Here is a 26,542-nt window from a genome sequence, read left to right as displayed (position 1 = left end):
GTGTAGCATGGAAAAATCGGAGAAACACTCCCATTCAGAATGCATTGGTTTACATTTCGTTCTTTGGAAAACGGTTCTTTAGTAATAATATTTGAGGGAATATTTTATTGTTGTTGTTTTAGCAGCGAAATGCACCGTGTGCGTGTGTGTGTGTGTGTGTGTGTCTGTGTGTCTGTGCGTGCGTGTGTGTGTGTGCGTGCGTGTGTGAGTGTATAACACGCTATTTTATGTTGAAATGCGACGTAATCCAGTGTTCACGAAACGTACACTGTCAACGAATGCTTTTGGCGACTGGGTTGCCTCTCAGATATACGTGTTTCTAACAAGATGATATCATTAAAAGTTACATAAAGTAACAGTTTAATAACACATGAGCTGCTAGTTTAGCGAAAGCAGCCTAACAACCTGACGTTGAAACATGCGAGCGATCCGATCAAATCCTAATAACTATAAAACTAAAGATCAGACACAATCACTGACTGAAGATTATGTTAGTAAAAAGTATATTTCTCGCTAGAAATGTTATTAGAAACACGTTTAACGGTGTATCTGTCCTAAAATATTGCATTTCCCATTCAGATAATAAAGATTAATAAAGATCATACACATTCACTGACTGAAGATTATGTAAGGAAAATGTACATTTCTCGCTAGAAATGTCATTAGAAACGCGTTTAATGGTGTATCTGTCCTAAAATATTGCATTTCCCATTCGGATAATAAAGATTAACATAAACTACGCCGTGTTCCGGAGCCGCGGGGGATTCTGGGAATTGGGGTTGTCAGTTGACAAATGGGGCTTTTGTTAACTTGTTTTGTTGTTAGTATTAAGTGGGGTTGATGGGTTCGGGATGTTATGTGGTTGTGTGTTGTTCTATTAACATTGTTCGTGTGTTCATTGTTGTCGACACCGTCACCGAGAGTGACGTGACCATCGTTTCGTGCAGCTGTTCCGTGTTGAAGTCTCGTTCAATAAAAACCAACTCTCGTTGTCGAGCGTTCAATAAAAAACAACTCTCGTTGTCGAGCGTGCCCCCCCCCCTACAAACGTGTCTCCCCCCCCCTCAACAAACGTGTCGTCGTCGTCGTCCCCCTTCAACTAACGTGTTTCCCACCCCCCCCCCCCCCTACAATCGTGTCGTCGTCCCCCCCTCAACAAACGTGTCTCCCCCCCCCCTCCCCGGTCAACAACAGTCTACCTCCCCCCCCCCCCCCCAAACAATCGTGTCCACAATTTGCTGCGAAAGCCGTGAAACCCAAACCCCGAAACCCGCCTCCACAGCGGCACGCGTGGATACTGTAGGTATAACACGCTGTTTTTACGTTGTAATAGTACGTCTCCAGTGTTCATGGAAACGTACACCGTCAACGTTTTTTCTTGGCGACTGGGTTGACACTCGATACTGTAATAACACATGTTGAAGTTGAATGATAATTAATGAATTTATTCTTTATTCTGCCTTAGTATTTATTTATTTATTTAGCAGCGATATGCATTGTGTGTGTGTGTGTGTGTGTGTGTGTGCGTGTGTGTGTGTATAACACGCTATTTTATGTTGAAATGCGACGTAATCCAGTGTTCACGAAAACGTACACTGTCAACGTATGCTTTTGGCGACTGCTGGCTCTCAAATATACGTGTTTCTAACAAGATGATATCATTAAAAGTTACATAAAGTAACGGTTTAATAACACAAACGCAGGAAACACGTGAGCTGCTAGTTTAGCGAAAGCAGCGTCCCTAACAACCTGACGTCGTTGAAACATGCGAGCGAGCCGATAAAATCTTCCTAATAACTATAAAACTAAAGATCAGACACAATCACTGACTGAAGATTATGCAAGTAAAAAGTATATTTCTCGCTAAAAATTTTATTAGAAACACGTTTAATGGTGAATCGGTCCTAAAATATTGCATTTCCCATTCAGATAATAAAGATTAATAAAGATCATACACATTCACTGACTGAAGATTATGTAAGGAAAATGTACATTTCTCGCTAGAAATGTCATTAGAAACGCGTTTAATGGTGTATCTGTACTAAAATATTGCATTTCCCATTCAGATAATAAAGATTAATATAGGTTACGTAACAATTTCACCAAATGCTAGGAGAACGTATGGCCACCTGTTGGTACTATTCCCCCATTAATTTCGAATGGAGAAGAAAACGTTCGACCACGGGTGTGGACGCCGTGTTCCGGAGCCGCGGGGGATTCTGGGAATTGGGGTTGTCAGTTGACAAAAGGGGCTTTTGTTAACTTGTTTTGTTGTTAGGATTAAGTGGGGTTGATGGGTTCGGGATGTTATGTGGTTGTGTGTTGTTCTATTAACATGTTCATTGTTCGTGTGTTCATTGTTGTCGACACCGTCACCGAGAGTGACGTGACCATCGTTTCGGGCAGCTGTTCCGTGTTGAAGTCTCGTTCAATAAAAACCAACTCTCGTTGTCGAGCGTTCAATAAAAACCAACTCTCGTTGTCGAGCGTGTCCCCCCCCTCAACAAACGTGTGTCCCCCCCCTCAACAAACGTGTTCCCCCCCCCTACAAACGTGTCCCCCCCCCCTCAACAAACGTGTCTTCCCCCCCCCCCTCCCCTGTCAACAACAGTCTACCTCCCCCCCTCCACAATTTGCCGCGAAACCCGTGAAACCCAAACCCCGAAACCCGCCTCCACAGCGGCACGTGTGGATACTGTAGGTATCACACGCTATTTTACGTTGAAATGCTACGTATCCAGTGTTCATGGAAACCTACACCGTCAACGTTTTTTCTTGGCGACTGGGTTGGTGTGTGAGTGACGTCAGCGAGTGAGTGGACGAGCGAGGAGAGCGAGTGGTAAAGTTAATTCAAGTGAATATTTTTGTCATGTTTCTATCTTGTTATTATCTTTCTTTTAAATGATGGTTCGATAAAACGTTTGGTTGCTTGTCTATCACCTTCACAACAAAATTAAGCCCTAAGCATTAAGGATTTAAGATCCTAATGTGCACAAAGGCCTGCACAACATGCTAAAAAACGACAATAACATGAGAGAAATGGGCAAATACCCGTTGAATTAAAGCAGTTAATTTGATGACTTGGTGGTACCCACTCACCTCCATCACCAGAAGAAAACGGATCTGTGGATGGAAAAGGGCCTTTGTGTTTGCGAAACGTGAGCATGTAACTTTGTGTGTTGCTTTGCAAACTGGATTTGTGCCGGTTGTGTGGAGCAGGTGCGGCTTACCTAGGGCACTAATTAGTAGTTTCATTATTTCACTCACGGTTCCCCTCCCTCCCTCACCCAAAACATTTCGGTCCTGTAGATAACAGACCAGCCTGCAGGGGGCAGTACAGGGCCACACATTGTTGGCATATTTAAAAGCAGAAGACATCGCGAGAATCGGTAGCTGGCGGAGAGCGATGAGCAGATGAGTGTCTGGTGAAGGATAATGTTCTCTGCTCATTCCTCCCGAGCACTACAGCTCACCACCTCTCTGCTTTTTCCCTTTTTTCTTCATAATCCGCTCCCCTCCCTCCTTTTCTTTTGGTGTGTCGTGAAACACGATTTTAGCCAAGAAAATACGTACATAGATGTATAGATGGATGGATTGATAGGTAGACGGACAGATGTCCATGTCATAAAAAAGCACAACTCGGGTTGTGCTTTTTGGGTCACTTTTCCCCTCCCTCTAAATTGCTGCTAAACCAGGACCTCGCTCTCTAAAATAGAAACAATTAACGTGGGCTTGACATTCTTCTCTCTCTCCGTCTGCTGCCTCTCATGCCCTAGCTTTAGTTTCTCTGGGATATAGGCCGTCTGGTCTGTTCCAGAGTCATAGATAGTCTCTCTCTCTCTCTCTGTCTCTCTCTCTCTCTCTCTCTCTCTCTCTCTCTCTCTCTCTCTCTCTCTCTCTCTCTCTCTCTCTCTCTCTCCTCCTCCCCCCCATGACAACAGTGTGTAGGATCCACCTAAGAGGATTGCTACTCTCTCAGGGAAAGGAGTCCTCTGAGAAAGGCTTCAGATACATTGTGGCAGGTTGTTAATACAGGGTGAAGAGTAAATGAAGAGTGTGTACGTGAGAGAGGTAGGTAAAAAATGGAATAGAGCGATATAGAGAATGGAGATGAGCATATACAAAGAGAAATGCAGGGAGAGAGAGCAGGAGAGAAATGCAGAGAGAGAGAGCAGGAGAGAGATGCAGAGAGAGAGAGAGATTGACAGAGAGACAGAGTGGGTGTGTCGTTATCACTCACTCCCAGAGCACACACTGATGAACAAATCAAGCACTAATTCAAATGAGGAAACAAGTTACTCGTCACCTCTGTGGGTGTTTGTGTAGGTGTGTGTGTGTGTATGTTTGTATGAGCGCACATGTGCATGTGTGTCGTAACCTCCGGGGAGACAGGTCACAGAACGTACTAATCTTTCCCCGTCTACCATCCAGGGAACTCATCAGCGCCAAACTGCCATGGCAACCTGTGCCCGCACAGACACACACACACACACACACACACACAAGCTCACACACATACACCCACACACAGCCCACAGAGAGTTCAGGGTGCTCCATGGGAACTTGTCCCACTCATCACATAGGACTAGGAGAAGGGCGAGGATAGCGGCTTTGTGCCTGAGTTTCAATGTGTCCTCGCACCTTGGCTCCGGTCTGAATGAGGTGAACTTGTCAATGGCACCACTTATCCGCTTTTATTTTTAAACCGTTGTTTGATTCTTTGTTTGTTTTCTTGTTCATTGACTGGAATGCCAATCTTTGACCAGTCAAATCGTAATATATTCTTACATTTTATTTCCCTTCTACCCACCACTCACTTCCCACTACTATAATATGCAGGCTATGGGAGCGTAATGCCTTGTTCATTGGTCGATTTGGACAATGCAGAGCAGATTTATCAGTGGATGGTGGGCGGTGACGAGAGAGTTCATTGGTGGGTGTTAGATTTCAACACACCTGAGATGGAGACGCATCTTTCAAGCAAGAAGTTAACTCTACGTGCTGCAGTCATCAGTCGCCCCCCTAACTTGAGAACTATACTACCAAAAATGCACCATCAGGTCCTTGGTCTCACTGTTGGAATTGATCAGCAGATGTTGTTCAAAATGTGGACATAAACGAGACACATGAACAAAAATCTTGCAAACATACACATTAAAGGCATATTGTACGATTTTCAGTGATATGCACTTTTTAATATGTTGTTGAAATTGTTTTTTACATCCTGACAGCAATAAATAACTTATGGGCAATGAAAAAGAAGCGAAAAAAAAACGAATTCTGTATCTGCTATAAACCTGTTAAAATGCTTACCAATCGGAGACATTGTACCCGAATCTAAAGAACCAATCACAAGCCTGCGCGTTCTCTCCCCTCTGTGTACGAGCCTGAGCCGGCCTGAGCGCGTTCACGGAGGGCAAAGAAAGCGTTGTTGTCATAGTAGTTCATGACAGTGGACTAGACCTAGTGAGCCTACAACGTTAACACGATGGAAGAAAAAAAACAGAAGTTACCACTGCCACCGTTACTTGCCCCGGTTCATCCTTTTAAAAAGGCAAGAAAAAGAAAGACAGAAAATGAAAAGGCAGCAACAAAAAAAAAGTTGGCGAATGCTCGAGGAAAAACGAGAATAAATATTGGATTCGCTTTTCAGCGATGGCGACAGCTGAGGGAGTTGAATGGCCTGAAAAGTGACGCAATGGTTGCCGTTGAAGTAAGCCGTAAGCAGCATTAGCGCTTGTGCACGGCTCTGTGTCGAGGGGTTGGGGCAGGGAGTCCTGAAGGGTGGGGGAGGAGTTAAACGGAACTCCGAAGAGAAGCTAATTTCAAATCATGCTAGCTCTCTCACATCGTACAGTATAGCTTTAACAAAGACAAGCATGCACACACATGCATGCACACGAACGCACGCACGCACGCACGCACGCACACACACACACACACACACACACACACACACACACACACACACACACATGCATGCACATACACACCTACACAGACCCAATTTCACACATACATAGAGGGCAACACAGACATTAGACTCGTTAATAGACGAGAGGTCTGTTTGCCTGCCTGTCTGTGTCTGCCGATCTTTCTCTTTGTCAGCAGTATGTGTGTGTCTGTGTGACTTAGTTTGATGATTTATGGAATCCATAATAGAAAATAGAATACTGGTTCCTGGAATGGACAGACATAACACTGAACTATACAGGTGTTGATGTACTTTATGTGGTTTTCTACCTTCTCTACAGCAGCTGGTCCGAGGACAGATGGAGAGACTCCCTAACCCGCGCCCTATGGCTCCGGCCTCCCTGGATGTGTGTGATTCGGTCTGTGTGAGTGTGAGCGGCCATGTATGTGTAGCTACGTTTCTCTTGGTGATTATGCATCATCTGTGACTGTATGAATAGGTAAGGATGTCCTTGTTTATCTTTCCGGGAGTTTGTGTTCCATGTGTCTGTACCTTTCCTGTGATAGTCCTTAATTGCCCTCCAATTTATCAAGCTTTTCCATTACACTACAACCGCTTTTGAGACAATAGTAATGACGATGATGATGATTATTAGTATTATGTTATTATTATGAAATAGGAAAGAAATACGAGGAACAACATAAACTGAGTTTCAGGTCAAGACTCTGGCTCAGCGCCACCTGGGAGGAGAGGAGGAGGGGGAGAGGGAGGGGGAGAGCAGAATTGAGAAGAAGTGTTCTTCCGGTGCCTTCCTCAATCTGGTCTGTTCTCTCTCTCTCTCTCTCTCTCTCTCTCTCTCTCTCTCTCTCTCTTACCAGTCATCCAGATGTACCTAGACACACATACAGCCACACGTACAGCTTCATGTACACACCTGAGGGCAATCCGAGGGCATTACATCAGAGCTCCGGCGCCATGACAACAACACACAGTGCTGGCTGTGTGATACGGCAAGGGTAAATCACAGGGAACAAGGAGGGAGAGGGAGAGAGAGACAAAGAGACAGAGAGACAGAGAAAGAGGGAGAGAAGAGAGAGACAGACAGACAGACAGTGCTGGCTGTGTGATACGGCGAGGGGAAATCACAGGGAACGAGGAGGGAGAGTTAGAGAGAGACAAAGAGACAGATAGAGGGATAGAGAGAGAGGGAGAGGGAGAGTGATAGAGAGAGGTGGATGCACGCACACTCCAAGGTAGTGTGCGGAGCGCTGTGTGCCCATGGGGGCAACATATTACCCAGCATGCCATGGGAGAGACCGTGCAACTGTCATCAAAGATGAATTGCAGAGTCTCTCCGAGTTGTACGCACAAAGACTGCTCTTCCACACGTGAACTCACACACACACACACACACACACACACACACACACACACACACACACACACACACACACATGCTTCAAACGCCAGACACCAACACACACCAGACAGGGTTTTAATCATAAACAATGACATACTACCATATCCCATCGTGTTATGATCAAAACTGTTATTTTAAATTGTTACATTTACCCCAAAGGAAACTTTTATAACCATAAAGCAAACACTAAAACATGTGCCGGCCCGTGAAGAGCTCCCCTGGCTCGTTAGACAGGTCTCAGGCATTACCCTGCGTTCACACCAAAAGATGCAAAAAGTTGACGCGCGTCGTGATCCCATTCAAAGTGAATGTAGAGACGCGTTGCTGCTTTGCTGCCGATGCATTTGCTGCCGAGAAAACGGGCAGCAAAACTTGATTTGCGGCGCGGCAAAATCTGATTTGCGGCGCGGCATGCCCGTGCCCGGCAGCGGGCACGGGCATGCCGCGCCGCAAATGGGCGCGTTCACGTATTTTGCGGCGCGTCAAATGCTGCTCGAGTTGAAATATTTCAACTTTAGCAGCGCCGCGAAACCTTTGCCGCGCCGCAAAACTTGATTTGCGGCGCCGCAAAACTTCGGCAGCAACGCGTTCGGGCAGCAAATGCATCTTTTGGTGTGAACGCAGGGTTAGAGGCATGAGGTACCGGCTTCAAACCATACAGCGTCCAGGATTAGGAATAGGGTTTTCCACTTGAGTACAAGACATACTTCTCAAATGATTAATAAGGCATTAATCAGGAGGAGTTGAACGTTGTCTACAATGCAGTGTCTAGTGTGCTTGATGCCCAGAAAGGGATTAACTTTGATCCCAATATCTTCTATTATGTTAGTTACTCTTTTCCATATTAATAACCAGTTACTTTAAAGGGACACAATGTTTTAAAGGTCAAAATGACATGAAAATCTCACTTTATGAGGTTTTCTAACATAAATATGAGTTCCCCTAGCCTGCCTATGGTACCCCAATGGCTAAAACTTGCGTTTGGTGTAAAACGAGCACTAGCTGTTCTGCTCGCCTTTGAAAAAAGCGGAGGCTCAAGCACGCTGATTTGGAATGTCTTTAGGTATGTAGTCACAAAGCATCTAAGCTCCTCCCCTTACTCTGCCTGGCCCGCCCAGAGACGTTGGCCCGCCAATGAGACACGACCGTGCGAGCGCCACATGTGTGTGTGTGTGTGTGAATACACTGTAACGCAAGTGTTTCTTGTCGGTTCTTTGACGTCTCTTGTATTTCCACAACGAGACAGTGGGGGTTATCTGAGCCATGGTTGAGAAGGAATTGGCGGAAAGGAACTTTGGCTTTGACTCGCTGAAGTACATGAACTGCGATATGCCGCCGGTTGCAGGCAGCCGGCAGCAGGCAGCGCGCAGTTCAGTCTACTTCAGATTGATGTGGAAGTGGAAGAACCAGAGACGTCGCAGAACCCGACAAAGTCGTTTGTGATTCATAATATCGTCTGGAGGCACACACAGCTTTTGGCCGTGATAATATGTATTATATGATATAGATATCTATGTATTATATGATATTATTTAGATATAGAGCTCCAGGACTGTAACGCAAGTGTTGTACACTTCCTTGTTATTTGGATAACTTCCGCTTTTGGTGTTATGGCGCATAACACGTGGGACTCTCGTCTTTGGTATTTGGAGACTCGTAGTGGGGGTTATCTCAGCCAAGGTTGAGAAAGAATTGGGGGGAAGGAACTTTGGCTTTGACTCCCTCAAGAACATGAACCACGACATGGAGGAGAAAGGGATTGTTGGCGGCGAATGTCTCCCGCTAGAGCCCCGCTGAGGGACCACCGCCGGAGGCGGAGGTGCCTAAGCGCTGCCCGGCAACAATCCCTTTCTCCTCCTTGTCGCGTTTCAGTCTACTTCACATTGATGTGGACGTGGAAGAATCAGGAACGTCAGAGAAACCAACGCGGTCGTTTGAGATTCATGATATCGGCTCACACAGCTTTTGGCCGTGATAATATATATTATATGATATAGATAGGCCTATCTATGTAGGCTATATGATAATATTTAGGTATAGAGCTCCAGGACTCCCGTGTGTTCTAGAATATTTACAGAACACGGCTAAAGGCTGCGTGTGCCTCGCCATTGCGATACATCCACTGTAAAACAGAGCGCATGGTACCGTGGCTGCAAGCTGCTCAGGGCCACACCCCCACCCTCTTCCTTGACCCGCCTCGCTCCTCCTCATTTGCATTATAGCTACAGACACCAAAACAGCGCATTTGGGGGAAGCTCAATGTGCGACTGGCTCGGAGTGGCTGTATCTCTGCACCACGGCTGAATTTCGGGAAGGTCTTTGAATACTGTGTTAGTTGCCCACTAATACCTATATTAAAGATACAATAAATACAATGTTATTCATGTTACATTGTCATTGTACAAAGTCTGACAGAATTTACAACTTGATCTAAAGTGGGACAGAAGCAGAAATGCTGCAACTAAATTTAAACCGGCCCGGAGGAAGCCCGGGGCCCCCGTCTGGAGCCAGGCCCAGACGGAGGGCTCGATGGCGAGCGCCTGGTGGCCGGGTTTGCCACGGAGCCCGGTCGGGCACAGCCCGAACAAACTACGTGGCACCCCCCCTCTCTTCATCCCATGGGCCCACCACCTGTGGGAAGACCCGTTGGGGTCGGGTGCGCAGCCACATGGGTGGCAGCGAAGGTCAGGGGTCTCGACGGACCAGACCCGGGCGGCAGAAGCTGGCTCTGGGGACGTGGAACGTCACCTCGCTGTGGGGAAAGGAACCGGAGCTTGTGAGGGAGGTGGAGCGCTATCAGTTAGATCTGGTGGGGCTTACCTCCACGCACAGTCTCAGCTCTGGTACCGTACTCCTGGATAAGGGTTGGACTCTATTCTTCTCCGGAGTTGCCAAGGGCGTGAGGCGCCGGGCGGGTGTGGGGATACTCATAAATCCCCGGCTGAGCGCCGCGGTGTTGGAGTTTACCCCGGTAGACGAGAGGGTCGCCTCCCTGCGCCTAAGGGTTGTAGGGGGGAAAACTCTGACTGTTGTTTGTGCGTATGCACCAAACAGCAGCTCAGAGTACTCGGCCTTCTTGGAGACCCTGAATGGAGTCCTGTATGGGGCTCCAGTAGGGGACTCCGTAGTTCTGCTGGGAGACTTCAACGCCCACGTGGGCAACGATGGAGACACCTGGAGAGGCGTGGTGGGGAGGAACGGCCTCCCTGATCTAAACCCGAGCGGTCGTTTGTTATTGGACTTCTGTGCTAGTCATGGATTATCCATAACAAACACCATGTTCGAACATAAGGGTGCTCATAAGTGTACCTGGTACCAGAGTACCCTAGGCCGAAGATCGATGATCGATTTCGTGATCGTGTCATCTGATCTGAGGCCGCATGTTTTGGACACTCGGGTAAAGAGAGGGGCGGAACTGTCAACCGACCACCATCTGGTTGTGAGTTGGATCAGGGAATGGGGGAAATTTCCGGATAGACCTGGTAAGCCCAAACGAGTAGTGCGGGTGAACTGGGAACGTCTGGAGGAGGCCCCCGTCCTAGGTATCTTCAACTCACACCTCCGGCAGAGCTTTTCTGGCATTCCTGTGGAGGTTGGGGGCATTGAGCCGGAGTGGGCGGTGTTCAAAGCCTCCATTGCTGAAGCTGCGGTGGCTAGCTGTGGCCTCAGGGTCTTAGGCTCCTCAAGGGGAGGTAACCCTCGGACACCGTGGTGGACTACGGTGGTCAGGGAAGCCGTCCGACTGAAGAAGGAGGCCTTCCGGGATATGATATCCTGGAGGACTCCTGACTCGGTTGCAGGGTACCGACAGGCTCGAAGGGCTGCAGCGGCTGCCGTGTCGGAGGCTAAGCAGCGGGTGTGGGAGAAGTTCGGAGAGGCCATGGAGAAGGACTTTCGGTCGGCACCAAAGTGTTTTTGGAAGACTATCCGGCACCTCAGGAGGGGGAAACGGGGAACCATCCAAGCTGTGTACAGTAAGGATGGGACTCTGTTGACCTCAACTGAGGAGGTCGTCGGACGTTGGAAGGAACACTTTGAGGAACTCCTGAATCCGAATAACACGCCCTCTATGTTGGAGGCAGAGCTCGAGGTTGATGGTGTTTCGTCGTCAATTTCCCTGGTGGAGGTCACTGAGGTAGTCAAACATCTCCGCAGTGGCAAAGCCCCAGGGATTGATGAGATCCAGCCAGAAATGCTAAAGGCTCTGGGTGTTGAGGGGCTGTCATGGTTGACACGCCTATTCAACATCGCGTGGGAGTCGGGTACAGTGCCAAAGGAGTGGCAAACCGGGGTGGTGGTTCCCCTGTTCAAAAAGGGGGACCAGAGAGTGTGTGCCAATTACCGGGGTATCACACTTCTCAGCCTCCCTGGTAAAGTCTACTCCAAGGTGCTGGAAAGGAGGGTTCGGCCGATTGTCGAACCTTAGATTGAAGAGGAACAATGCGGTTTTCGCCCCGGACGTGGAACTACGGACCAGCTCTTCACTCTCGCAAGGATCCTGGAGGGGGCCTGGGAGTATGCCCATCCGGTCTACATGTGTTTTGTGGATCTGGAGAAGGCGTATGACCGGGTCCCCTGGGAGAAACTGTGGGAGGTGCTGCGGGAGTATGGGGTAAGGGGGTCTATCCTCAGGGCCATCCAATCTCTGTACTCCCAAAGCGAGAGCTGTGTTTGCGTCCTCGGCAGCCAGTCAGTTTCGTTCTCAGTGGGTGCTGGTCTCCGCCAGGGCTGCGCCTTGTCACCAATCCTGTTTGTGATATACATGGACAGGATATCGAGGCGTAGTCGTGGTGGGGAGGGGTTGCAGTTCGGTGGTCTGAGGATCTCGTCACTGCTTTTTGCAGATGATGTTGGTCCTCATTGGATCATCGGCCTGTGACCTTCAGCACTCACTGGATCGGCTGGCGGCCGAGTGTGAAGCGGCTGGGATGAGGATCAGCACCGCTAAATCTGAGGCCATGACTCTTAGCAGGAAACCGATGGATTGCTTACTCCGGGTAGGAAATGAGTCCTTAGCCCAAGTGAAGGAGTTCAAGTACCTCAGGGTCTTGTTCGCGAGTGAGGGTACTATGGAGCGTGAGATTGGCCGGAGAATCGGAGCAGCGGGGGCGGTATTGCGTTCGCTTTACCGCACCGTTGTAACGAAAAGAGAGCTGAGCCGCAAGGCAAAGCTCTCGATCTACCGGTCGATCTTCGTTCCTATCCTCACCTATGGTCATGAGGGCTGGGTGATGACCGAAAGGACGAGATTGCGGGTACAAGCGGCCGAGATGAGTTTTCTCAGAAGGGTGGCTGGCATCTCCCTTAGGGATAGGGTGAGAAGCTCAGCCATCCGTGAGGAACTCGGATTAGAGCCGCTGCTCCTTTACTTAGAAAGGAGTCAGCTGAGGTGGTTCGGGCATCTGGTAAGGATGCCCACTGGGCGCCTTCCTTGGGAGGTGTTTCATGCACGTCCATTGGGGAGGAGACCTCGGGGAAGACCCAGGACTAGGTGGAGAGATTATATCTCAACACTGGCCTGGGAACGCCTCGGGATCCCCCCGTCAGAGCTGGTCAATGTGGCCCGGGAAAGGGAAGTCTGGGGCCCCCTGCTTGAGCTGCTCCCCCCGCGACCCGACCCCGGATAAGCGGACGAAAATGAGATGAGATGAGATACATGCTGAGAATTTTTTTTTACATCTTACAGGCTGGGATTTCTAGTGTAATGATAACACCTGCGGCATCAACCAAATTATAAATCAATGTTATTAAACTTTAGAGTGAGTATTGATCAAAAGTATCTTTGACTGATACATTTTTGCATCCCTGAGAAAATATACTTACATCCTCCTCAAGCATGCTTAGGACCTTTTTCAGCTCTGGAAAGCTGCTGGCCCTGTAGAGCTGAAGTAGTCGTGGCAAATGCTGTCCCAGCCCGGAAAAGAAGGACCCTCTCAAGTCAGGGTCTTGTTGTTGATGGAGTGAAAAGGGATTGTGTTCTAAACAAACTAACCTACTTTCACTGTGTAACAGGTTTTCCACCAGACTTCTTGCATGACTTATTTGAAGGAATAGTACCTGTGGAGTTGTGTTTGTGTTTAAAGAAATTGATTGCCAAGAAGTACTTTACCTTAGAAGAACTGAATACTGCCATTCAGCATTTTCCGTATACATTCTCCGATAAGACAAATAGGCCACAGGCAATTCCCAAGGCCTTTAGATTAAAAGGAACTGTTGGTGGGAATGGCCATGAAAATTGGGCACTTTTGAGGCTGCTACCCTTGCTTATTGGCAATAAAATACCAGAGAATGACACAACTTGGGGTATCATCTTAGATATTAAAGACATTGCGGAAATTCTAGCATCCCCCATATTCACAGAGGAAAATCTGTTTTATCTTGAAGCCAGAATCTGTGAACACCGCCATCTCCTACAGGAGGTTTTTCCTGAGTTTAAGCTTAAACCAAAACATCATTTTTTAGAGCATTATCCCCATCTGATTCGTTGTTTTGGGCCTTTGCTTGACTTTTGGACGATTAGATTTGAGGCCAAGCATAGCTTTTTTAAGAAAGTTGTTCGAGATGTTAATAACTTTAAAAATGTACTGCTAACCTTAGCCTCCAGGCATCAGCTCATGTTGGCATATTACATGGGCATGCCTAACCTGTTCAAACCAGCACTGGAAGTGAGGAAAATATCAACTGTCTCTCCTGACATTTTGGACCCCTCTGTCAAAGACACTATCAAGAGGAAATTCAGAAATGTGACTGCTGTTTCTCTTGCAAAAACTGCCTTCTTACATGGAACTCAGTACACACAAGGAATGTTTTTATCAACTGGAAGCACAAGTGGACTTCCGGATTTTGGGAAAATTCTGAATGTGCTAATTGTTGAAGATAAGCCCTGTTTTGTTGTGGAACCATACACAGCTTTGTACACTGAGCACTTGAGATGTTATGAGGTTTGCAAAAATCCCTCTGCAAAACTGCTTGTTGTTCAACCAGAGGAGCTCAATCACTACTTCCCCCTGTCAGGATATATGGTTCAAGACAGACTTCTGATTTCTCCTAAAGCCTTTCTGCTGCATTGAGGTGCGTCAAGTGTGAGTGCGGCCTTAAATCAGCACTTTTCTTACACACCTAAACAAAACAGAAACATAATAACCTTTTTACAAACTGTACGACTCCAGGATTGGATTGCATTGTGTTTATGGTTTGTCCACCCCCTGTATCTTGCTTCAATTAAGTCTTGTCATTTATTTTTCATGTTTTGTCATTCTCAGCTTCACAGCAGAGCACTGAAGATCTGCCATTGTGGTTTGTTGTCCAGCTGGGGGAGCTTGAAGATAACTTCCTGTTGGCTTGAATGAAGTGAGATCCACTTCTGTACCCTAAAACACTTTGGTATTGCACCACAACAGGTATTTATAAGTATTTCAGGTGCTGTATCTTAAATCTCAAATGCGGAAACTATTGAAATTAATACTTATTTTATTATTCCAGTGTCCAACATGCTGCTGCGTATCATTCTCAGTAAAGATGACATTCGGAAGATCCAGATTGAGAGTTTGCCAGAGACTCTTGATGAGTTTTATTCATTCTTAAAAAGTAAGCTTGGGTTGGAAGGTGACTTTGTGGTCCAATATGAAGACAGAGAGTTTGACAATGAGCTCTGCAACCTGATGAGCTTGTCTGATCTTCCTGAGGGGAAGGCAACACTGAAGATAACTGTCAAGCAGGCCAGTGAGTCATATCACACTGATTCAACATTGGATACGGCAAGTTTGTCTTCATCCGCTTCTTCTTTGTCTTCACCCACTTCATCGGCTTCCGAGGGCATCTCCCCCCGCCATCGACCGTGGCCTGATGCATTTGAGATTCCTAGATTTTGTTATGATGTTGAGTTGCAGCTTAAAAGGGGTAATGAAGCCTACCAAGAGAATGGAACCTTGCTTAATATAAGAAAAGACACTAAATCTGAGATACTTGACAAATTAGCAGAAGCAATGTACTCATACACTGCCTACCCATCACGAGAAGAATATGACATTGTGGCGCAAAGTCTCATCAAAAAACATCCTTGCCTGAGGGAGCCTGGGTCTGCCCAGGGTTGGTACTGCTGGAAATTCAGCTTAAAATTCAAAATGGGAAACTACAGGAACAAGCTTCGTGCGGCAGGATGCTCTGAACTTCAGGTAAATCGCCGCTCCTCAGGACCGAAACAGAAGACCAAGAAAGCTAAAAAAGCTGAAGTCAATTTTCTTCCTGACTTCCCTGAAGGACGAACCCAAAATGTTCTGGAAGAAGAGAGATTAGCCATTATGGAAGAGATGATGAAGAAGAAAGCTGATATGAAGAAAGTCAACGAAATCATGGTCAGCACCTTCTCCCTGCGACGAAAGCAAATTGTAGAAGAGCCACCTGTGGCAGAGGTGAAGACCAAGTGGCCAGCTTTGTTCACAGAGCAACAGGCAAGACAACATTATAAACATAAATAAGTTGTTAAAAGAATTATTAAAAAAAATTATGTAGAAAAAAAATATTAATTCCCACTTAATAGTAAGAAAAAAGTTAAGCCATTTGCTCTTGCGAAGGAGAACTGCAGTCTGGGAGATAAGCTACACAAAATACCATTATTTCCTAAGGCTGTGAGGAGGCTTACCTTTCTGTATGTATCGAGCTGAAAAAAGTTTTGTCTTCTGTTTTTATTTTTTTTATTTCCAATAGATCAAAGCTGAATTCACTCGAATCACTTCAGCTCATTCTCTTTCACTGTTTGAACAGCTTCAGTGTGCAATATTTTTGTTCTCAGTGGAAACAAACCATCCCTTACAGAAACAGTCTGAATGGCATCATAGCTAGCTAAGCAGAATCTACAAAATGTATTAACACGAAATGACTCTTGAAACCCAGCCAAAGAATGAGCTCCTAAATTGTCTGATGACACATACAGGACTGTGCCTTTCATACAAGTACCCAACCTATCAATGTAAAATCCCTGGTTTTCAAGTACAAAAAGATCTCTAAGAAGTGGTTCAAAAATTGGTCCATAACCAAAAGTCTTCACATCATTACTATTGCACAGTACTGCAAGGTATATATTGGATAGGGCTGATCTGTATTTGACAGGCAAATCTGCAAATACCCAATAAATCGCAGTAACTTTATGTTTCTTCCTTGAAGTTCCCAAAGGGTTGCATACTTCAAATTCATCAATATACAATCCTAGAGAAATACATACATCTTCCCCTAGAAGCAGTGTATTCTCTTTGAAGTATAGCCCATCACGAAATGAGTTGTACTGGCCAGACTGAGATGTTACATTTGACTGTTCAAGGATTTTGTCAATTACATCACCCCTGTTCAATAATTTTGGTAACGGGGTTGAAATGGGAACATGTGCAAACCATCTAAAACATATTCAATTGGCTCAATTACATCAAAATGTTCCTTGTAAAAGGCCTGCCTTTTGTATTCAGTTCTCAGAGGACCACTTTCTGAAAGACAGCTAAGAGGGTTGGTTTTCTGGAGGGTCTCAGTCACTAACTTCAGTGTGGCATCATCTATAGTTAAGTTATGCTCTTCAAGAACTGCTTCAACAGTGTTTTTTGAAAGTTCACCAGCTAAAACACCAATTTCATCAAGTTCATTAATTATTTCCTGTGTAGCAGACTTGGATGCATGCAAGATTGCTTGCATGCGCAGAAGCAAAGATGCAAGTCTTCCCTTAATTTTTTCACCTATGTCATTGCCACGTTCATTGTCAGAATATTCGTTATCATCTGACTGGACGTCAACACAATTTTCATCTGCCAAGTGAGTGTTATCTTGGTGGGCAAGAAGAAGCTCTGCCTTGAAATATTGCAAAGAGTTGGAGTTGTGATATCGACTTTTGTGTGATGAAAAACTGGAGTTAAGTTTTAAAAGGGCAAATTACAGTTTCCTTATTTCTCAAATGTGTGCCAAGATGACGAAAGTACAGTTTAACGTCTGCAGGTTCTTCAAAGTCACATAAATGGCATCTAATTCTGAAGTTCACCGGTTCACTTCTACTAAATCCATGTTGTCTCACATGTGTTTGGAGAGCCTTTTGTGATGGGAAATAGCACACACAATCGCTGTAAATGCATGGGAGAGCTAGTCTTCTTCCATAGTGACCATGACTGGATCTGTAGTGTTCAAGGATTCTTCGACGATTTCTTGTGACGTACGTGCAAAACTTACATATCCATCTCATTGATCAAGAGGAGGCGAAATGGAGCATATCAGACCAGGACCTAAAAGATAAAATGTCATGTCAGTATAATGGCAAGAGTTACAATACACCCTACAATTGCAACACAATCAATTTACAAACAGTTAATACGGGCAACCATGCTGTCACGGTCTCTCCCACCGGATCCTAGCTGCCACTAGTTTTCTCTGTTAGTCTTGTCTGTCTCTGTCGTGTTCTGTTTCATGTACGGGGGCGTGGCCTGCTGAACTCCCCAACCCAGCCACGGTGATCACCCGCACCTGACCATCATCACCAATCACGCCCACCTGTATATCTTCCCCAGTCATTCAACCATTCGTCGCCAGATCGTCAGCTATACTTACCTGGTTAAGTTATCCTCCGACCTATCTAGCCCTTTCTAGTTATTCTCGTTATTCTCGTTCGAGTCGCTACTCCTGATCCTGTTGTTTCCCTCCTCAGTCGTCGTTGTCACGTCCACCACTCGACTCCCCTCTCCTGCCGGAATACCTGTTCCTCCGAACCATCGAGAGTGACTATCTGTCCGGCAATCTACCCGACCCACCAACTCTGGATCGCCACGAACATTCTCCTCTGCTCTGTGTAGCAATAAACTGTTTAATTGCTACCAACCTCGTCCTGTCGTCATTTGTGCCGTGCGTTTGGGTTCACCCCGTCTTGAGCCGTAACAAATGCAAATTAATATGGTGAAATTACAGTGTGTGTGTCAACATTCCATTACAATCCTCATCACACTGAAATTACAGTAGGGTAATTGTTTAAAATTTTCAATCTTCAATACAACTTGATGTTTCTTTCCAATCATGTGAAAGTTTCAGTGTGACAGAGACACAAGCGTCCTCTCAAGTACAGTAACTCACTGTCACGCCTCGTGCCCACTGCACCGTCAGTCAACGGACGTGGGAAGGCGTGGCTGACGGATGGGGGAGTAGTCTTTGCAGAGGCATCCGTCAGCCAATCAAATCGCTTCGCCGGGTTCTTCCCGCTTCTTCCTGCTTGTTGCGAGGCAAGATGACCCGCTTTCCAGTATCGTCAGAGCCCGAGTCGCGTCACAGTGCTTAAATTTGCATACGCGATCTGATTGGATGACGGAACCGTCGCTGCCGAAAAAGTTGAACATTTTTCAACTTTCTGACGGTGGCGAACGCTCCAACTGAACGGACGGATCCACAATGCATTGCGCGTCCGTCCCCATTCAAAGTCAATGGGCAACGGTCAACTGACGGAGGTAGTGGGCACGGGGCGTCACTCCTGTGTAGGGCTTTGACTCCGAACTTCGTTATTCGAATATAATTCAAATATCAAAAAATAAATCAAAATTCAAACGAACATTAGGCAGCCCTTAATATTCGAACCTGTTATGGGCAGGCCAAGACGGGGAGACGTCGGAGAACCCGACTGCAGTCTATTCATAATATTGTAATGACCACGGAAGAGGCAGTGAATGAAGTATTGATTAGACAGCGATTTATCAGAAACAGGTGATTAAGGGCTATACAAATACAATTTAATTGAATATTTCTCTTTTCTCTGAATAACGTAACAGCACAGCAGAGAAAGCGCTGTGCACCGCTCTGTCTGTGCGCATGTGTGGCTCCTTTTCGGGAGCATGTCTATGTTCCCCGGGTCCTATGTCCCCCTCTTTGTATGAGACTGGGGAACATAGGACCCTTTTTAAAAAAAAGGGTTCTATGTTCCCCGGTGTGTTACTTTTTCCACCATTACTGCCAAATTCCGGCCGAGATAACTACCATTGCATGTCTTCACCTTTTGTGGAAGAGGGAGAGACGTCGGAGAACCTGACGCAGTCTATTCATACGCCGGTAAACAAACCCCGAGAAGCCCAATCCCTACGAGAGCTCCCCGTGCTACGGCCATCCGGAGGCGCACAGAGCTTTTGGCCGTGATATTATTATACAATTATATTATATTATATACTATTATATAAAGAGCTCCGGGGGTCGCATACGGCAACAATCACTTTCTCCTCAATGCTGCAGTTCACCCCGGACTGCACTGCACTGAGTTGGCCGGTTGAACGCTGATTGGCTGTTACGTTACACATGTCACTCAGTGGCCACGCTGTTGAACGCCGATTGGCTGTCATCACGAGAATGTCGCGTCAAAGTTTAAATATTTTTAAAGATTGATAGAATGCGGGGAACATAGGACCCTTTTCCCAGAAAAGGGTCCTATGTTCCCCGCTTTTCCCAAAAAGGGTCCTATGCTCCCCGGTATATATGGCTACAGGGGAACATAGGATCCTTTTTGGGAAAACTGGGAAAATAGGACCCGGGGAACATAGGGATGACCCCTCTTTTTCGCGCCTCTTTTTCGCGCCGTGACATTGTCAGTTATGAATGTGTTTCTTCCTGAGGAGAAAGGAGTGTCTCTGTGCGACGGCTGTGGGTTTCTCCGTCACATTGAGCTCATCTGCCCGGTGCACAGCTCGGCCTCGCGCTGGAGATAGAGTGGCGGGGTCACGCGCGACACGCAGTTAAACTGAAGTTTAACTATATCAGAGATATCAAGAAAAGGCTTTAAAAAATAGTTTTCTCTCTTTTATTTTCAAATAAACTATCTATCTTAGAGATCTCTGATTCTAGCAGGGTAATCCAAACTACCGAACCGACTTCGATGTGTTGAAAATGAGCGGCAGCAGAAAGGTTTTTTGCCTGTCAACGTCATTGGCTGACGTAGGCAGCCAATGACAGAAGCGATTATCCGTACATCCTTTTGACTGACATTCTTAATTTCAATTTAATCATGTTTCTTAGTTTGAAAACATTTCACTAGTTGAGAAGACATAAACACAAAATTCTGAGTTATCCAAACTGTTTCAATAATTTGTAGTCATACTGACAATGAATTAGAAGTTATCATGTCTAATGGGCACAACTATTTTTTACAGTGTATCTTAATGAACTCCCCCTCACCACTCCCTTCCTCCCGCCAAACCCTCCTCTTAAATCCAACCCCCCCACCTCTCCCACGACATCTCTCTCTCTGTGGCTATTTTTACCAACGATAACTTCTGTTTGTAGTTCCCCTTTTCATCCAAGGATCTCATAGGGCTATCTGTGTACATATAAATGTACACACACAGCCGGACAGATAGATCTCAGAAAAGTCTCTGTTATCGGTTGATACGCTTGTAGTTTTTCCCGCCGCCATTTTTGTAGTTCTTAATAGTCTATGTAGCCAACCCCCCCCCCCTCCCTGCGCGTTGAGAAGACAACTATTCCCGGTACTATCTCAACGCCTCCCACCACTGTTTGAGAACAGAACTATTCCCAGTTCCATCTCGACGTTTCCCCCTACTCGTTGACACGAGAGTATTCCCAATTCCATCTCGACATCTCCCCCTGTACCACAAGAATATAACCATTATTTTTTTTATTTAAGTCTTTTATTGAACATGGTTAAAATAAATAAATAAAATAATACAAACAAAAACAATTGAGCAGTAAAAAAGGAAATAAATAAATTAAAAACAAACAAATGGGATCCTCAGGATCCTAAGCAACAATTACATAGCTCAAATAACATAGTTCATGTTCAAAAGGGATATAGGAAGAAGTTAAAAAAAAACTTTTCTGGTCCTACCCCCTCTTATTTTTTATAATTGTTTTCCAAAAAATAAATCTTCAATATGAATCAGTCAGTGTCTATGATGTTTAGCTCGTGGGTTAAACAAATCAAAACTTTTCGACAAGACAATATCAAAATAAAATAATGGAACAGATGAACGAAAACCATCAAATTGAAAACAGCATAACAGAAATTCACTGCTCCAGCTCATAACAATTCAATGTTTTTCTTCTGAAGAGTTTTTTTTAATTTTGATATAGTTGTACATTTTTTCAGCTCATCATTGCAGTTGTTCCACAGACTTACAGCCTTTGTCGTTATACAGTGCAGTTTTGTATTGGTTCTTATAGATGGTTTGTTGAATATACATGTTCCTCTTAAATTGTATTTGCTCTCTCTCAGTTGGAACAACTCCTGGATGCCATGAGGCAATTGGTGATTATTTGCTTTAAACATTATTTGAATAGTTTTATAGTCAATCAAATCTAGAAATGTAAGTGTTTTTAGTTGAACAAATAATGGATTTGTTGGTTCTCTGTAAGCGGTTTTATGCATAATTCGTATAGCTCTTTTTTGAAGGATGAAGATCGGGTGTATATTTGTTTTGTATGTGTTCCCCCATATCTCCACACAGTAGGTCATGTAAGGAAGTATGAAGGAGCAGTACAATGTATACAGGGAGGTTTTATTCAGTAGGTATTTGGTTTTATTGAGTATTGCTATTGATTTAGATATTTTAGCTTTAATATAATTTATGTGAGGTTTCCAACTTAATTTGTTGTCAATTAATACTCCCAGAAACTTTATTTCAGATACTCTTTCTAGTTCTATGCCATTTATCATGAGTTTCTTTTCTGTGTTGGTTGGTCTATTCCCAAAAATTATAAATTTAGTTTTACTTAGATTCAATGTGAGTTTATTTTCATCAAACCAGATCTTCATCCTGTTCAATTCCTTTTCCACAGTATCCAGAAGCTTTTCCAAGTTATCTCCACAGCAGAGTAAATTTGTGTCATCAGCAAAAAGAACAGTGTTGACAGTTTTTGATACTTCACATATATTATCGATGTACAGATTGAATAATAATGGCCCTAACACTGAGCCCTGGGGCACCCCACATTTAACCTGTTGCAATTGTGATTTATGATTTTGAATTTCGACATATTGTTTCCTGTTCTGTAGGTAGCTGGATAACCATGCTAGTGCAATGCCTCTAATGCCATATCTTTGTAGTTTTTTTGTTAACAGCTCATGATCAGTCAAATGCTTTTTTTAAATCCAGAAATACCCCCACTGCATATTCTTTATTTTCTATTGCCTTAAGTTAAGTTAAGTCCTTTATTCATCCCTTTTTAGGGGGAAATTCTTTCTCTGCTTTTGACCCATCCGGGTAGCCGGTGAAACACATACACACACACAGAGGTCCACACACATGGGGGCACACACACATGGGGGCACACCGGCACTACCGGAGCAGTGGGCTGCCACGGTGCAGCGCCCGGGGATTGTTGATTGCCTTGCCTTGCTCAAGGGCACCTCATCCGTAGATTTTTTCAGGATTCGAACTGGCCACCATCCAGTTACCAGTCCAACTCCTTCACCAGTATACTACGGATGCCCCCATTGTGATTTTGTCTACAAATTCTATGATTGCAAATGAAGTAGTTCTCTTTGCTCTAAAACCATATTGTTGTTCATACAGTATGTTATGTTTAGTAATGAATTCATTATTTCTTGTATAGAATATTTTTTCCAGTATTTTGGAGAACTGGGAAAGCAATGAAATTGGTCTGTAGTTTGAGAGTATATGTTTGTCTCCAGTTTTATGTATTGGTATGACTTTAGCTGTTTTCATATTGTTTGGAAATACACCGGTTTGAAGAGACTGATTGCAAATGTGGGTTAGAGGCCTTGCTATACATTCAATTACATTTTTGCACATATCAATATCATGACAGTCTGTGGACTTTTTGCTCTTAAGTTTTTTAACAGTGTCAATGATTTATTTTTCCTCAGTCCCTCTTCGAAACATTGTATCATCAACATATATGTCTTTACTTTCTACACCATCACTAATACCAGTATTTGGAATTTCCCCGGCCAAACCAGGACCAACCCAGACAAAGAATGTATTAAATTCCTCTGCAGCTGAAGCCATATCAGTGATTGTTTTGTTATTTGGAGACATGAAAGAGTTTGGATATTCTGCCTTTCCACTTCTTTTTTTGATAATGGCATTTAATACATTCCACGTATTTTTTATATTGTTTATGTTGTCCTCCAGTAAATTGCTATAGTGATCCATTTTGCTGTGTCTCATAATTTTTGTTAGTTTATTCTTATGTCTTATATTTTTGTTCTGCTTCTGTTGTTCTTTTCCTTATATAATGATTTTTTCTTCTTACATGCTTTTGATATTCCTTTAGTTATCCATGGTTTCTCAGCATATTTTGGTTTCACTATTTTCTTTACTAGAGGACATTTTTTTTCATACAGTTCTGCTACAATTTCCAGAAATGATTCATAGGCTTCATTTGCACCTTTAACATATACCTTGTTCCAGTCTTGTCTCAGTAGGTCTTCTTTAAAGGAATTAATAGCGTTTTGTGTTTTATGTCTGGTTATTTTGACCGTTGTGTTGTCTTTTTTTATCCTCGTACAGCTCTGTATGGTTGCGAAGACTGGCAGGTGATCGCTTGTGTCATTTATTACTAAACCACTGTGAACTTTCCTATCCCAGACATTTGTGAATATGTTGTCAATTAGTGTAGCACTGTGTGTTGTAATTCTGGTTGGACGTGTGATTGTTGGATATAACCTGTTGCTATACATTGAATCAATAAATTCTGCTGTTGAATTGTGTTCTTGCGGGTTTAATAAATCAATGTTAAAGTCTCCACAGACGAACACAATTTTCTTGTTATTTATGTTGTGATATAGTTCAGCTAACTTTTCCTTAAATGTGTCAACACAAGAACCAGGTTTTCTGTACACACAGCTTATCAGAATATTTTTAGATTTTTCCATCTCAATTTCAACAGTAATGCATTCCATGATGTTGTCCAATGCAAATGTCATTTTACTGGCATATTTACTTTTGTAGCTGGTATCAATATATAGTGCAACACCACCACCCTTCGATTGAGTCCTGTTAAGAAAAAACATTTAATATCCCTCAATATCCACCATGTTACTTGTCTCTTCACTAAGCCATGTTTCAGTTATTGCAATTATAGTGAATTTTTTGTCCAGTTGCCTTAAACAATGTTTGATTTTTGATAAGTTTGAATTAAGGCTCCTGCTATTAAAATGTATGATGGATATTGACCCGTCCATTATTACACTTTTTCTGAATTGTTCTTCTGTATAATATTCACAATGGCTGTGTGTGTTATTGTAAAAATTGTTTTCAGGATTGATGTCATTTTCAATGTCTTGCGGTTTATGTTCTGTGTATTCAAAACATTTTAAATCCAGTTTTTCATATTCTGTTGATAGATTATAGTCCGAACTTGTCATGGGTGTTCTAGGTGTGTTCACTTCAGTGTGTATTCAGTTACCTTGTGTTTTTTCTATCATACCTCGAACTTATCCAGCTCGGTAACGTCTCTGACGAGGAGCACTTTCGCTGACTCAGGAGTGGTTCCATTCAGCTTAATGAATACTTTGCAGTTTGAAGTCCATGTTGCTTGAATCTTGTTTTGTTTTCTTAGGATGCGTGCTTTCCTTGCGATGTCCGCGTTCTTCTTTGTGAGGTTTTCGTTGATGTAGACGTCGGTTCCTTTTAATTTCCTTCCTTGTCTGATGATTGCTTGTTTGTTCTTTCTGTTGGTAAACCGGATTATTATTGCAGGCGCGATCGTTTTGTTTTTACTATGCAGGGTGTGACAGGCCTCGATGTCTCCGCTGTCAACAGAGATGCCCTTGCTTTCCAAAAAGCAAAGGACCTGTTGCTCCAGCGACTCGCGGGAGTGTGTGGATTTCACCCATCAGATCCATGATTTTTGTTTGTTGCGCAGAGATTTTTGCCACCTCAGCTGACAAGAAATCAAGCGATCTTCTAATCTCCTCCGCCTCGTCAGGCTGGCTTGCCGTTTTCTTCGGTGGCATTTTGTCGTCAGTTAAAAGTTACAGCAGAAGAAACATGATTTTCAGCGCAAACAATTTCAAAGCTTAACTCTAGTGTTTGCTCTAGTGTTCTTGAGCCTCTTGTAGGCCACTGAGTAGAATGCAGCCTATTCCTGTGAATTGTCATGTATAAGTCCCAACTGGGTGCCCCCCTGCTTTCCAAGAAGCAAACTACTACTGTTTTCCCCACATCCAACTCAAGAATCCCCTTAAGTGTCCACGCCTCCAGTTGGAGACCAGAATGTAAATTTAGAATATTTGTTTGTATATTTTAGGGTCTGTGTGTGTCTGGGTGCTGAAATACGGGGAGCCAGTCCCTAGTTGATATCGGCAGAACAGATTACAACAGTAGGTTGTAATCAATGTTTTTTGATTCACCAACATTAATGGTTTAAACGATCTATAAATGTTTGCATTTGTACTACATTTATTCTCTTTTCTCTTCAGGCCTTTGCAACCCGAGCAGTGATGGATGCCCGGCATTCATCATTCTAATTATTTACATCACTACAAATATTCTCTTTTCTCTTCAGGAAGTGGCAACACAAGCACTCCAGTTGCCCAACACTCATCATTTTACTTCTGTGCATTGATCTTAATACTCTCTCTCTTCAGGAAAAGGCAGTATAAGCAGGAACGAATGCCTAGCAGTCATTATGTTTTTCCAGGTTGCTGGGCCCTTCTGTCTATTTTCATGCGTTTTGTGTAGCAAGACAGGAGTGCAATAGACTCTGGTTGTGTCATGCACATTGATATTAGAGAACCAGGATGGTTCAAATAGACATGGGGTTCAACTGCTAAAATGATATGTCTAATTAATAAATGGTGCACATGGTTTTAACCGGTGCACAAGGAGGGAGTTAGCTCAACTGCTGTAGTTCCATTACAATACATTTTTTGCGAATATTGAATCTACATGGGTAAAATTCTGCACTAATCAGCTACTACATACGAACAAACTGAATAACACTGCGTGAGATGTTCAAAGGTCAACTATTGCTTCCATTGGAGCGATTGCAACAGATATAATATCGTACCACCAATATGCACCCACATGCATTATCTTGTATTCAATAATTAAGGAAGCCGAATTCCAGAACCGAAAGAGGACCTACCAAAAGAGACCGACCCAGGGGTCTTACATCAAAGCAGATCCCTGTACAAGAGTTACACGGTGATTTTAAGATAGGGATAATTATCTAGACTCCACAACATGAACGATTAGCCTTTAAAGTTGTCCATAGCATGCATACCG

General features: G+C 44.3%; 1 protein-coding gene and 1 long non-coding RNA gene across 2 annotated transcripts in view; both read left to right on the top strand.

Annotated features, from left to right (window-relative positions):
* Positions 1 to 26,542, top strand: part of LOC132452088 (uncharacterized) — a 399,718-nt gene that overhangs the window by 41,014 nt on the left and 332,162 nt on the right. The window lies entirely within an intron of this gene.
* On the top strand, positions 13,281 to 20,038 carry LOC132452879 (uncharacterized). The gene is made up of 6 exons (XM_060045717.1): positions 13,281 to 14,734; positions 14,817 to 15,784; positions 16,041 to 16,102; positions 17,810 to 17,897; positions 18,010 to 18,150; positions 19,949 to 20,038. Exons 2-6 carry the CDS (start codon positions 14,825 to 14,827, stop codon positions 20,036 to 20,038), a joined length of 1,341 nt encoding a protein of 446 aa, XP_059901700.1. The 5' UTR covers positions 13,281 to 14,734; positions 14,817 to 14,824.

The sequence above is a fragment of the Gadus macrocephalus genome, chromosome 23 (assembly GCF_031168955.1).
Source record: "Gadus macrocephalus chromosome 23, ASM3116895v1".
Taxonomy (NCBI): domain Eukaryota; kingdom Metazoa; phylum Chordata; class Actinopteri; order Gadiformes; family Gadidae; genus Gadus; species Gadus macrocephalus.
This window is presented reverse-complemented; position numbering and strand designations above follow the sequence as displayed.

Coding starts and splice junctions, on each gene's coding strand:
- LOC132452879 (XM_060045717.1), top strand. CDS start 14,825: ATGCTGCTGCGTATCATTCTCAGTAAAGATGACATTCGGAAGATCCAG. Junction 16,103..17,809: donor TCACTGTTTGAACAGCTTCA/GTGTGCAATATT, acceptor TCCCCAACCCAG/CCACGGTGATCACCCGCACC. Junction 17,898..18,009: donor CAACCATTCGTCGCCAGATC/GTCAGCTATACT, acceptor TTCCCTCCTCAG/TCGTCGTTGTCACGTCCACC.